The 15,214-nt window shown below is 45.2% G+C and overlaps 1 protein-coding gene across 1 annotated transcript in view; it reads right to left on the bottom strand.

Annotated features, from left to right (window-relative positions):
- CSMD3 (CUB and Sushi multiple domains 3) overlaps positions 1-15,214 on the bottom strand; it is a 584,303-nt gene that overhangs the window by 271,309 nt on the left and 297,780 nt on the right. Inside the window, exon 10 of the mRNA XM_060277658.1 lies at positions 4,927-5,051. Coding sequence (XP_060133641.1) covers positions 4,927-5,051 — 125 coding nt within the window. The remainder of the gene's footprint in view (positions 1-4,926; positions 5,052-15,214) is intronic.

Genomic DNA, 15,214 nt, shown 5'->3' with positions numbered 1-15,214 from the left:
CCGGGTGTCGCAGCACCTCGCTACGCCACTGATTAAGGGCCAGGACAATGTGGTTGGGGATGCTGTGTCTAGATAGTATTTTGAGTAAACCACTTGAGGCAGACCTGCTGCTCCTTTCCTATGAGTCTCATTGAACACACACCCTCCAACATTTCTCTGATAAAAATAGGGACATCCCATTCCATAATGATCATTTTACCATTTATATCCCACACATCTTATAGGGTTGCCCCAGCCACTCTGGGCAGCTTCCAACATATATATACCAACATTTTATATCTTGATTTTATTCTGTAAACCTCCCTGAGACCCCTGGGTATAGGACGGTATATTAACAACAACAACAACAACAACAACAACAACAACAACAACAACAACAAAAACAACAACAACTTCCATATACAGGATTGCCTTCAGACAGTTTGGGGGTTGGACAGCGCCATACCCTTCAACATTTCTCCAAAGAAAATAGGGACATCCTAAGGAAAAGTGGGACATTCCGGGATCAAATCAGAAACCGGCATGGTTTCTCTAAATCAGGGACGTCCCTGGAAAATAGGGACACTTGGAGGGTCTGTGAACACAATGGGGCTTACTTCTGAGTGACCACACTTCTGCACTATGTTCAGAAAGTAACAACAATCAAGAAGAGAATACAAGAGGAAAGAGAAGTGAATGTTTTAATTTAGAGAGAAAGAAAGGACACAGTTCAATAGGAATAGGTTCCTGTTCAAAAGGGCAAGCCACATAAAATTGGGTAAGGATTAGTAAAATAAACTGTAATTTGGTAAAATAGAAGACTGGGGCCAAAGGATTCTGATGAGAAGGAACATAGAGATTAGAGGAAGAAGGAACTAAAGAAAGAAAAGATTAAATAAAAGATGTTAGAGGGTTGAATTCAATACAAGAAGAATTTTTTTTTTTGGTTGGTAGCTGGTATAAAACATTTATATGAATGTTTCCTCATGTTCAGACTGTATCTTAGAACAAATGATTCAGTATTGAAAATAGCTCCAAAAACTACCAGGCCACAAATAATCAGTTGGCTTGCCTGCTGCTCACACAGCAGTGTGAACCAAAACGCACACATACACATACCCCTTAACAAATCCTTTAATCTCACACTCCTGAAAGTCACAGTATTAATACAGCTGCTTGGCGTTTAGAGGATTAAGAAAGAAGGAAAAATCCAAGCTGGAGGAAACCATATTTAACATTTCCCTGAACTGACTTCAAAGAAGCGTTTCTCCAATAAGACAAAAGTCTAATTCGGATGCTGCTGCAAATGTCTCCCCCCCCCACACCCAATATGGGCTGCAGAGATATGGGGAGACAGTCAATTTTAATGTATATAGCCAACAGCCTTTATAATGGACGACAGAGAATAAAAGGAAACTTTCATATACAGTCATACCTCATGTTGCGTACGCTTCAGGTTACTTCTTTACAAGTTGTGTCCCGTGGCAACCCGGAAGTACTGGAACAGTTACTTCTGGGTTTCGCCACTCGCACATGCACAGAAGTGCTAAATCGTGCCACGCATGTGTGCAGACGCAGTGCTTTTGGATGCGAACACTTCGAGTTGTGGACGTGCCTCCTGGACGAATTACGCCCGCAACTCGAGGTTCCACTGTAAAATCATATAATGTAACCTGTAGCAGTTTACAACATAAAAAGAAATTTACAACATTAACCTTGGAATCTTAGTTCTACAAAGGCCCTGCGTGGTTGTGGGGAGGTCTCAAGGTAATGGGGCCTTGAGTGATTGGTCTTAATTTGGGGGTGCCAAATAGAGTAAGTAGTGGCAAAGATGGATGCTCTGTCTTGGTTGGCATCCTGATCAGAAATCCAATCTCTAAGGTCTTGTGGGCTAAGGGCTAAGTAGTTCTCCATTTGAAGATTATAAGCCCTAAGCTTATTTTGGCACTTTTGTGCCCAGCCCCCTTGTCCTTGGTTGCTCTAACCAACAGAGCTTAGTAAGAGTATGAACCTTGAAGGCATTTAGCCTGTGCCAGTATCTCAAATAGACTAGATCAATTCTGGTTGCTAGCAAGGGGAGGCCCAACTCAGCTCTGAGGTGGGCTGCCGGTGTCCCATAGGAAGCCCCCAAATCTGCCTCATAAATCTGCACCCCATATGACTAACCATGATATTCTGGCCTATGCATGCAGGAGTTTCCACATACATCATTTTATGTGTGTGCCACACAGCCCAACCCTATGAGTGTTAATTCTCAAGCAGTCCCCACAGTGTTTGGCTAGTCTTGCCCTCCTTTACCTGAAGAACCCGCTTCAAAATAAACGAAGAGTGAACAGATAACCAACCCGCCACTGCCCTGCGCCGTCATAGTTCTGTCCAGGTAAGCTATAGTGCTGCTGGGCTGGAGTCAGGAGGACGGAGCCAGCTGTGCCTCCACCCACACTGGTTGCTACTGCATAGCAGGCAATTGATTTAATAGCTGGCATGTAGGAGTCCTTAAGTAGTGCCTCTGCTTCTCCCATTAACGTCTGTGCTATTCTTCAGACAGTATATCCACTGCTTGGAAACACTTATCTATGAGCAACTCCTGTGCATGATTGAGTTCACTAAAACTGCAGCTCAACCATGTGTTTGAGGAGATCCGATTTTGTAAAAAGACCCCTTCACAGAACAGCAGCTAAAATGGAGAAAGAGAATCTTAGAATCATAGAATTGTAGAGTTGGGAGTGACCCCAAAGGTCATCCTGCCCAACCCCTTGAAATGCAGAAATCTCAACTAGATCATGCACAGGAGATGGACATCCAACCTCTGCTTTAAAACTTCCAGTGAAGGAGGGTTTGCCACCTCTCATGAAAGTCTGTTCCACTATAGAACAGCTCTTACTGTCATAAAAGTTCTTCCTGATGTTTAGTGGGAATCTGCTTTCTTGTAACTTGAAGCCACTGTTTTGGTTCCTAACCTCTGAAGCAGGAGAAAACAAGTTTGTTCCATCCTCCGCATGACAGATATCTGAAGATGGCTATCATATCTCCTCCCAGTCCTCTCTTTTCCAGGCTAAGCAGACCCAATTCTCTCAACCGTTCCTAATAAGGCTTAGTTTCCAGACCTTTTATCATCTTGTATGTTTTTTTTTTAAAAAAAAAACCCAAAACACCTCTTGCCAACATTGCTTAGAATAATAATGAGCCAGACAGTTAGGCTGGATCTACATTGATCGTTTAAACGTTATTAGAATGATCTATCTATCATCTATCACTGTATAACAGTTAACATGCAGTTTCCTAATTGTGGGTGACGCCCTCTGGTGTCACATTTTAGTAACACATTCTTAACGTTATAAACCACGAGTGTAGATCCACCCTTACAGCGTATTGAAATGCTTATGGCTTTCAAAGAACTGCCAACGCTTGGCTAAATTATTGGGGATGAAGCTAGGAAAGCATGTTGAAAACTGACCCTGAGAATGGCGTGTGAAGAAAGGTTTGCATTATTAGAAATAAATAGCAATTTTTTTAAAACAAAACAAAACAGAATTCCATGTTACCAAATAATTTATTATACTTGCTAACTGTAAGAAAGTTTAATGTAAAAAGTGAAGGATATACAAAGAAAAGTGTCTAGTCCAACCTCTTTCAACGGTGGCATGTCCTTAGCAATGAATGATCAGTGGACAAATGAAGCTCCTCATTTCAGGGGGATTGGGAAGAAGCAAGGGAGAGACACTGACTCCTGGTAAGGCAATTAGTTGCATTCTTTGTGTCACTAAACTAATCAGCACTTCCAAATAATAATAATAATAATAATAATAATAATAATAATAATAATAATAATAATAATAATTTATTATTTATACCCCGCCCATCTGGCTGGGTTTCCCCAGCCACTCTGCGCGGCTTCCAACAGAAATATTAAAATACACTAATTTCTTAAAGATTAAAAGCTTCCCTAAACAGGGCTGCCTTCAGATGTCCTCTAAAAGTCTGGTAGTTGTTTTTCTCTTTGACATCTGGTGGGAGGGCATTCCACAGGGCGGGTGCCACTACCGAGAAGGCCCTCTGCCTGGTTCCCTGTAACTTGGCTTCTCGCAGCGAGGGAACCGCCAGAAGGTCCTCGGCACTGGATCTCAGTGTCCGGGCAGAGTGATGGAGGTGGAGACGCTCTTTCAGGTATACTGGACCGAGCCTGTTTAGGGCTTTAAAGGTCAGCAGCAGCACTTTGAATTGTGCTTGGAAACGTACTGGGAGCCAATGCAGGACTTTCAAGACTAGTGTTATGTGGTCTCAGCGGCCGCTCCCAGTCACCAGTCTAGCTGCCGCATTCTGGATTAGTTTTAGTTTCTGGGTCACCTTCAAAGGTAGCCCCACATAGAGCGCATTGCAGTAGTCCAAGCGAGAGTTCTCAGGTCTACAAAATGCTTTCAATCAGCACTTCCATAACTTGAGACTTAGTAAACCAAACTGAACGTATCAGCCAAATATTGTGGCCTGGCAGGAGCTTCACAGCACTCATCATTTTACTGTCTGGATCTACAGGGCCTCAGAGTCTCAGCAATAATAATGTGTGGCATGGCTCTAGCTATAAAGGGAAAGTAGTTCAAGGTTTGCCTTTGGCATGTTAGGATTTGGGGACAGTGCTTTCTCTCTTTCTTTAATCTAGAGGAGAAGCAGCAAAAGGGATGACCCAAAGCACCATATAAAGGCCTTACATTCTTTTAAAGTAATGTTTCCTGTAAAGTAAACCTGTTATCACATTGTGGCGTGAACAGTCAGAAGGAAATGCAGTGAACCAAATCTGTTAACAAGTAAACGTAAAGCAATTAGAAGGAAACAACAGAAATCACTAGTTTGCATTTCAACAATATTTTCAGGTGATGGTTATTAGAAGTTTTTTTTTTTTTTTAAAGGAAGCTGGCTAGTAGTACAAATTAATCATATATATTTTTTTACCTTTGCACACTGGTCTGTGATCACTCCATGCCGCAAAAACCTCTGCTATTCTTTGACAAGTGATGCTTTTTGCCCCTTGTAATACATAATCTTCATCGCAAGAAAACTGCACTGTCGCATCCAGGCTAAAATTGAGCATGTCAATAAAAAAAGGGGACACACAATTAATATTAACCATAGTTTTCAAAGTTATACAGATAATTCTGCCTTATTTCCATTGATTTTCTATTCCATTTTCCCAGATACTTTCGAAATCCCACAGTGTTTGTCAAATATCCTCGCTTTAGGAATGGCAAGCCTAAATTGGATTTGCATTTGGATGTACATCCCCATTCTTAAATCCCTAATTAGCCAGCAGCAAGCCTCTTGGACCTTCCTGCAGCTGCACTCCAAAGCTGTGTACCTGCTCCTTCAGAGTAAGTGCAACCCTATCCGGAGCAGGAAATTGACTAATTTATTGGGCATAATAATCACCCACCCATAGGGCTCTACAGCTTTCAAGTTTGCTTTCTTTTTTTCTTTTTTTAAGGAAGCATCTATAACTTTTTTTTATGAATCTCATGGCTATGTGGGCACATCTTACAGTCCTATATCATGCATGGTTACTAGGGTGATGACTTTTTTACAACCTCATTTCCCTGTATCATAATTTGATGAGCTTTCATTAAAGATTAGATAAAATCTTACTTTGAAAGAGATTTGATTAAAAAAACCTCACGCACAAAATGATTTAAAAAATTTTATTTATCAGTTTTTTGACCATTTTTGAAGTCACTGTAAGCAGGTATAAAATTGAACCCAAGCTTTAGAGTCACATATATACATTATATAGGGTCATCAAACACACAAGGAAGCTTTTTTTAGCTGCAGTAACAGTATAGACGCTGCTAGAGGACGATGTTTTGCTACCTCTCCTGTAGGTTCTTTTCCCAGCATGCCGGGCAGGGTCTGCTGGCTGAGTTTTGAGGTCCCAAAAAGGGGCTTTTACCTTGTGCAGGTGTGACATTTCTATACCCTACGTTGCTAAGAACACTCCCCATTGTGGAATGTGGTGTTGTGTCCAAATTTGATACAAAATATATATAGAATTTTTAATACAATTTTACGAAATGATAAAACGGCATACAAAAAAAATAAAAACAGTTTGTGCGTAATCTTTTTAAAATATTTCAATGGAATATACCTCATTTTAGTCATTAATAGGCAAAAGTTCATCCATTTGTGCTACAGGAAATAATTTTTGAGGAAAAAAAAATGAAAAAGTCATCACCCTAATGGTTACTCACAAGTAAATGCTAATTTGTTCCGTCGGTATTATTTCCAATTAAGGGTACTTGGGATGAAGCTTTTAGGTTTCATGCAAGAGTCAATTGCACTTGATTTTAACTGCACAGTTCTAAAAGGTAAAGGACCCCTGGGTGGTTAAGTCCAGTCAAAGGCGACTATGGGGTTGCGGCACTCATTTCACGTTCAGGCCAATGGAGCTGACGTTTGACCACAGACAGCTTTCCGGGTCACTTGGCCAGCATGACTAAATTGCTTCTGGGACAACGGGACTCTGCGACAGAAACCAGAATTCATGGAAATGGTGTTTACCTTCCTGCTGCAGAAGTACCTATTTATCTATTTGCACTGTCATGTTTTCAAACTGCTAAGTTGGTAGGAGCTGGGACAGAGCAACGGAAGCTCACCCTGTCGTGTGGATTCGAACCTCTAACCTTCTGATCAGCAAGCCCAAGAGGCTCAGTGCTTTAGACCACAGCACCACCCGTGTCCCTTGCACAGTTCTACCCTCAGGTGGGGTCCATGGCCAAACTTGGCCCGCCAGCTGTTTTCGGACTACAGTTCCCATCACCCCTGGCCCATAGGTGCCAAGTTCCGGATTGAAAAATCTGGGACCAGCAACGGCGCAGCACCGGAAGTCACTTCTACACACTTCCGGACATGCGTAGAAGCGACTTCTGGTGCTGCAGACATTTTGGAAATGGGCACAGCGGCATTGGAAGTCACTTCTACGCATGTCCGGAAGTGCGTAGAAGTGACTTCCAGTGCCGGCGCGGCACCAGAAAAAAATGGCCGCCGGCAGGAGCTCTGTAATCCGGGGCAAATAGGGGGTATTTTGCCATTCGGGACACCTGTGGGAAACAGTAAGAAAATACGGGGGTTTCCCGGGGAAAACGGGGTACTTGGCAGCTATGCCCTGGCCACTGGTCCTGTTAGCTAGGAATGATGGGAGTTGTAGTCCCAAAACAGCTGGTGGACCAAGTTTGGCCATGCCTGCAATACCTCAGTGATTGGACTCTTATCCTTATCTGGGTCCTAGTGCCTGCCATTTCAAATGCAAAAGGAAGTCCCATGGAAATGAACAGGACCTTTTTTTTTGCACTTCAAGTTGAAGGTGCGGGGGAATAATGATATCAATTAAATTGCCCCTTCCCTTCTTCTGGGTGATTAAATCATGACAACCACCTTGATTTCAGTAGATGAAGTGCTGTCTCAGCCAAACTCTGTTTAAATCACTGATCTACCCAGCAGCTATGCATAAGACTGGTTGCACTGAGATTTGAAGTGATACTCAAGGTCAGCAGTCCGCCTACTGAAATATACCAGCTTGCCTTACTGTTTCATGGGCAAGTCTAAAAACATTATGGAAATACAATTAAACACATGAAGCCTTTCCACTCCAGTATGTATATATAATATTTAAATGTATATGATAACTAGCTGCAGAGACTTGGGGCAACTAACTGTGGAATAGGAATGCAAAAAAAATGAAAGAAGCTCCAGTGAGTAATGAAATCCTTATGTTTCTGCAAAAACTTCCCATATATATGAAATAGCATACACATATGTATATATTCAAAATCTAAAGCACTGTAGGGTAGTTTTAACCTATAAATAAATTATTATGTTTATGTTACCAATATATGTGTTTGTATTTTTCAATTATTTAAAAGTCCTTCAGAAACATCCTCTTATGTTTACTATATTCACAGATTTATTTATTAGTATGTTTCCTCTGGGTGCTTTCCAGATTTTCAGGAACTCGGTGTTTATGCACACTTCATGTCGAGGACCTTAAAATTGTAGCTTAAACTTCGAAATAATACAGTGGTACAAATTTGGAAGTGAGTTCATAAAAGTGAATTTGGCTTTCAGTTAAAAGGGTCATAAAGTTGCTAGAAACATGAAAGATGAAGTAATGTTAATCTGTTTTAGTATTTTAACTTTTTCATGTTTTAAAGTATGGCTGCAATTTTTTTCTTCATTTTAACTTTTTGTAAACTGCTATGAGTTTTTTTTCGGTTTTTTAACACAATTTATTTCATAAATTTTAGGAAAGATATAAAATACATCAATCAGAGAACTGCCATTTGGCTGCTAAACTGTTGCGGAGAGGGGTGTGTAGTGGGTTCAGATAATTCTCGAATTCTAAGCAAAGTTGGTCATTTGCTGTTTCGCAGGTGTCAGAGGCTGTTGTTGCGACTACTCTAGAGTAATGACGCTCCACATTCTTGTCTTTAGACAGTTTTATTTAGTGCAGTCTATTTACAGTGGAATGGGTGTGTAGAACATGTCTGCTTAGTCCGAGGCAGAATCTGGGAATGGCACGCCCCTCGTCTTCTTCCAGCATAAGAGTCTTGGGACGGCAAACCCTCTTTCCCACCTTCTCCTGTGTAATTCCGGAACCGGGGGGGGGGGGGGAAAGGGTATGCGCTCCATGTTTTCCTTCTCCCCCCTTTCCCCCTCTCTTTCTTCCTCCCTCATGTGTAGCAGGGGCTCTTCTGTGTTGCCAGAGCCCTGCATCCCTCTTCCTCCTTCCTCACTGGACTCCTCCCCGTCCCCGCTGGCATTGCTGCTATTGGAGGAGCTGCTCTTGATGATGGGAGGGGGATCTCTGTATTCTTACATTAAAAAAATGAAACACTTCACATACTGTGTCTGCAAAAATTGAAATGTTTCTTCCCATGTTTGTCATGTAAGGAAAATGTTGAAATAAGGAGAAGTGGGAAGAAGAGTTCTTTTGTGACTGACAGGCCTAGCTTCAAATCAGAGGGAAAGTTTTTTCCAGGGCTTTCCAATCCTTGGAGAAGGCATGTTGAAGTAATGCAATACCTTGTTACTGTTTGTTCTACATTCTTTGCTCGTTTGGCTAGTGATGGTTGCTTGGAAAATGATGAACATTCAGGCCCTTCTGCCTCTGTGCCACATACCCACACATGCACACCTGTAGTTTCATGCACTACCTGCACGTAGTTTCTATACATTTTAGCATCAATTGATCAGAATATAAGACTGAAACGGTTTGAAATTATTTTATTTTCTTATTATTAATTGTATTTTCCCTAGTTCCTGCACCCATTCTTCTCAAATGTTTCAGGTCGCTTTGCTAGGGTGACCTCTGCAAATGATGACAGTCCATAATAAAGGGTCAGGGTAAAACGCGGATCCAGATGATTTTAAACGGATCCTCATGAATTCATATGATTTTTTCATTCAAATAAAAAAACAACACCATGATATTGTAGAGTATGTCTTAGTCTGTAGGCAGCACCAAAAAAATCACGCATCCACTGTTTCGTGCGGCCACAATGACACAAAAACGTGGTTAAAAACCACGGATCCTCATGGATCCTCATGATTTCTGCATTGGGCCACCGCGAACTCACTGTCAAATCACATATCATGCCCAGGGGCACAGCCTGCACCACAAAAATCAAGGATCCACAGATTCCTGGCGACACCGTGGCCCAAAAACGTGGTTTTGAAGCACGGATCCTCACGAATCTTCACCCTTTTGCATGGCACCCCACCAAATTCACCCTCAAATCACATATCATGGCCAGGGGTACAGCCTGCACCACAAAAATCAAGGATCCACAGCTTCCTGGAAACACCGTGGCCCAAAAACGTGGTTTTGATGCATGGATCCTCACGAATCTTCACCTATTTGCATGGGCCCCCTCCAAATTCACCCTCAAGTCACATATCATGCCCAGGGGTACAGCCTGCACCACAAAAGTCAAGGATCCACAGCTTCCTGGCGACACCGTGGCCCAAAAACGTGGTTTTGAAGCACGGATCCTCACGGATCCTCACCTATTTGCATGGAGCCCCCCCAAATTCACCCTCAAATCACATATCATGCCCAGGGGTACAGCCTGCACCACAAAAAACAAGGATCCACAGCTTCCTGGCGACACCGTGGCCCAAAAACATAGTTTTGAAGCACGGATCCTCACGGATCCTCACCTATTTGCATGGAGCCCCCCCAAATTCACCTTCAAATCACATATCATGCCCAGGGGTACAGCCTGCAGCACAAAAATCAAGGATCCACAGTGTCCTGGCGACACCGTGGCCCAAAAACATAGTTTTGAAGCACGGATCCTCACGAATCTTCACCTTTTTGCATGGGCCCCCTCCAAATTCACCCTCAAATCACATATCATGCCCAGGGGTACAGCCTGCACCACAAAAATCAAGGATCCACAGATTCCTGGCGACACCGTGGCCCAAAAACGTAGTTTTGAAGTACGGATCCTCACGGATCCTCGCGAATCTTCACCTATTTGCATGGAGCCCCCCCAAATTCACCCTCAAATCACATATTATGCCCAGGGGTACAGCCTGCACCACAGAAATCAAGGATCCACAGCTTCCTGGCGACACCGTGGCCCGAAAACGTGGTTTTGAAGCACGGATCCTCACGAATCTTCACCTTTTTGCATGGCACCCCCCCAAATTCACCCTCAAATCACATATCATGCCCAGGGGTACAGCCTGCACCACAAAAATCAAGGATCCACAGATTCCTGGCGACACCGTGGTCCAAAAACATAGTTTTGAAGCACGGATCCTCACGGATCCTCGCAAATCTTCACCTATTTGCATGGAGCCCCCCCCCCCCAAATTCACCCTCAAATCACATATCATGCCCAGGGGTACAGCCTGCACCACAAAAATCAAGGATCCACAGCGTCCTGGCAACACCGTGGCCCAAAAACGTGGTTTTGAAGCACGGATCCTCACGGATCCTCGCGAATCTTCACCTATTTGCATGGGACCCCCCATATTCACCCTCAAATCACATATCATGCCCAGGGGTACAGCCTGCACCACAAAAATCAAGGATCCACAGCTTCCTGGCGACACCGTGGCCCAAAAACGTGGTTTTGAAGCACGGATCCTCACGAATCTTCACCTTTTTGCATGCCCCCCCCAAATTGACCCTCAAATCACATATCATGGCCAGGGGTACAGCCTGCACCACAAAAATCAAGGTTCCACAGTGTCCTGGCGACACCGTGGTCCAAAAAAATAGTTTTGATGCATGGATCCTCACGAATCTTCACCTATTTGCATGGGCCCCCTCCAAATTCACCCTCAAATCACATATCATGACCAGGGGTACAGCCTGCACCACATAAATCAAGGATCCACAGTGTCCTGGCGACACCGTGGTCCAAAAACATAGTTTTGAAGCACGGATCCTCACGGATCCTCACGAATCTTCACCTTTTTGCATGGGCCCCCTCCAAATTCACCCTCAAATCACATATCATGCCATGGGGTACAGCCTGCACCACAAAAATCAAGGTTCCACAGCTTCCTGGAGACACCGTGGCCCAAAAACATAGTTTTGAAGTACGGATCCTCACGGATCCTCGCGAATCTTCACCTATTTGCATGGAGCCCCCCCCCAAATTCACCCTCAAATCACATATCATGCCCAGGGGTACAGCCTGCACCACAAAAATCAAGGATCCACAGTGTCCTGGCGACACCGTGGCCCAAAAACGTGGTTTTGAAGCACGGATCCTTGCGAATCTTCACCTATTTGCATGGGATCCCCCCAAATTCACCCTCAAATCACATATCATGCCCAGGGGTACAGCCTGCACCACAAAAATCAAGGTTCCACAGCTTCCTGGCGACACCGTGGCCCAAAAACGTGGTTTTGAAGCACGGATCCTCACGGATCCTCGCGAATCTTCACCTATTTGCATGGAGCCCCCCCAAATTCACCCTCAAATCACATATCATGCCCAGGGGTACAGCCTGCACCACAAAAATCAAGGATCCACAGCGTCCTGGGAACACCGTGGCCCAAAAACCTGGTTTTGAAGCACGGATCCTCACGGATCCTCACCTTTTTGCATGGAGCCGCCACTAACTTACACATCATGCCCAGGGCACAGCCTGCAACACAAAAATCAAGGATCCACAGCTTCCTGGTGATACCAGGGCGCAAAAACATGACCGGCAGAATATGAAAATATTGACAGATCAAGTATGGATGTTGGTGATCTGACACTAAGTAAAAGCGAACCGAAAGAAGTGCCATGGTCAGATCACTACCTGGTGCAACTGGACTTCTCCACGACTCTTCCCCTCTCCAGGCAGGTGGGACCAATTCGGACTTGGGGGTTATGTTTCTGCGGTTTTTAGAAACAGAGGCTGGGCATTTGTGACGGAGCGTACTGGGCGAGTATTTTTGGTACGTCTGCAACGCAGCTAATAATTTGTTCATAGGCAGATAGATTTCTCTGCTATCTTTCTTTCTCACATAGCTGTGTTATCGATAATTAGCCAATTACGGGCTATTAATCTCAACAGCCGATTCCCTGGTGGCCCGCTGGAATGTTGAGTTGACCAGGGCTGTTGACTGTTTGGCTCCGAAGCGCCCTCTACAATTGCATGGAGCCCGGACAGCCCTGTGGTTCTCCATGGATCTGAGGGCAATGAAACAATCGTTGAGACGGCTAGAGCGCCGGTGGCAGATAACTCATTCTGAAGCTGGCCAGACACGGGTTAGAGCTCAATGTCAAGCTTACCAAGTGGCGGTAGCAACGGCGAAGAAGACTTTCTTCACCGCCTCTATTGCATCTGCAGAAAACAGCAGCAGGAGACTTTTTCAGGTGGTTCGCAGTTTAGTGGAGCCACCTGCTCCATCGGGGCCCAGTACGGGCCGCATGATCTCCTGCAACGATTTTGCAAAGTTTTTTTGCAGATAAAGTCGCTCAGATTCGGGAAGAGGTAAAATCCACCGTGGGAGCAGGGCCGGGGCGGGGGAGCGCTGGAGGTCTGTCTGGTCCAGTTGTGTGGGATCAATTCCAATCTGTTACCTCCGAGGATGTGGACAGGCTACTTGGACGAGTGAAACCAGCCACCTGTCTCCTTGATCCTTGCCCATCCTGGCTTATAAAAGCTAGCCGGGAAGGGCTGGGCGATGGGCTACACGGGTTGGTGAATGCTTCTCTCTGTGAGGGAGCATTCCCAGACCCGCTGAAAGAGGCGGTTATTAAACCGCTTCTTAAAAAACCATCTTTAGATGCGGCCAATATGGCCAACTATCGCCCAGTCTCGAATCGTCCATTCTTGGGCAAGGTGATTGAGCGAGTGGTTGCTGAACAATTCCAGGCACACCTGGAAAAAGCGGACCATTTGGATCCCTTCCAGTCGGGATTCAGGCCTCATCATGGGACTGAAACTGCCTTGGTCGCACTGGTTGATGATCTCCGGCGGCCTAAGGACAAAGGTGAGAGCTGTTTCCTAGTTCTGCTGGATCTCTCAGTGGCTTTTGACACCATCGACCATAACATCCTTCTGGACCGTCTAGAGGGGTTGGGAGCTGGGGGCGTTGTCATACAGTGGTTTCGCTCCTTCCTCCTGGGCCGTGTTCAGAGAGTGGTGGTGGGGGATGAGTGTTCGGACCCCTGGGCTCTCACTTGTGGGGTGCCTCAGGGCTCTGTCCTCTCCCCCATGCTTTTTAATATCTATATGAAGCTGCTGGGATAGATCATCAGGGGGTTTGGGCTGGGTGTTCATCAGTATGCGGATGGTACCCAGCTCTACATCTCTTTCCAATCAGAACCAGTGAAGGCGGTGAAGGTCCTGTGTGAGTGCCTAGAGGCGGTTGGAGGATGGATGGCGGCTAACAGATTGAGGTTGAATCCTGACAAGACAGAAGTACTGTTTGTGGGGGACAGGAGGCGGGCAGGTGTGGAGGACTCCCTTGTCCTGAATGGGGTAACTGTGCCCCTGAAAGACCAGGGGCGCAGCCTGGGAGTCATTTTGGACTCACAGCTGTCCATGGAGGCACAGGTCAATTCTGTGTCCAGGGCAGCTGTCTATCAGCATCATCTGGTACGCAGGCTGAAACCCTACCTGCCTGCAGACTGTCTCGCCAGAGTGGTACATGCTCTAGTTATCTCCTGCTTGGACTACTGCAATGCACTCTACGTGGGGCTACCTTTGAAGGTGACCCGGAAACTACAACTAATCCAGAATGCGGCAGCTAGACTGGTGAGTGGAAGCGGCGGCTGAGACCACGTAACACCGGTCTTGAAAGATCTACATTGGCTCCCTGTACATTTCCGAGCACAATTCAAAGTGTTGATGCTGACCTTTAAAGGCCTAAATGGCCTCGGTTCAGTATACCTGAAGGAGTGTCTCCACCCCCATCGTTCTGCCCGGACACTGAGGTCCAGTACCAAGGGCCTTCTGGCATTTCCCTCGTTGCGAGAAACCAAGTTGCAGGGAACCAGGCAGAGGGCCTTCTCGGGGGTGGCGCCCACCCTGTGGAACGCCCTCCCATCAGATGTCAAAGAGAAAAACAGCTACCAGAAGACATCTGAAGGCAGCCCTGTTTAGCGAGGCTTTTAATGTTTAATTGATTGTTTTATTTAATTTTTCTGTTGGAAGCCGCCCAGAGTGGATGGGGAAACCCAGCCAGATGGGCGGGGTATAAATAATAAATTATTATTATTAATTATTATTATTATTATTATTATTATTACTATGTACAGTGGTACCTCACAAGACGAATGCCTCGCGCAACAAAAAACCCGCAAGACGAAAGCGTTTTGCTTTGCACGAGGGACTCACAAGACAACAAGGTTTTCTATGAACGCCGCTTCATCTTGCGAAGCGCAGCCATAGAAAGACGAAGCGGCGGCAAGCAGCAACAACAGGGGAACCAGCTGTAGCGTGGGAAGAAGGCAAAGGAAGATCAGCTGTCAGCATGGGAAGCTGATCTTCCTTTGCCTTTTTTGCCTCGCTACAGCTGTTAAATCACTTATAATGCCCAGGGGCACAGCCAATGTAGGTCTTTCAAGACCGGTGGTACGTGGTCTCAGTGGCCACTCCCAGTCACCAGTTTAGCCAGGGCCGTCTTAAGCATATCCAGCACCGTAGTGCAAAGATCCCTCCAGCCCCCACCCCCTCTGTTTCCCAGAGTTGTCGACCCAGCAAGGTCAGGTGGTACCCGGTGTGGATTTTTTTT

This window comes from Zootoca vivipara, chromosome 8, assembly GCF_963506605.1.
Source record: "Zootoca vivipara chromosome 8, rZooViv1.1, whole genome shotgun sequence".
In the NCBI taxonomy this organism is placed as follows: Eukaryota; Metazoa; Chordata; class Lepidosauria; order Squamata; family Lacertidae; genus Zootoca; species Zootoca vivipara.
This window is presented reverse-complemented; position numbering and strand designations above follow the sequence as displayed.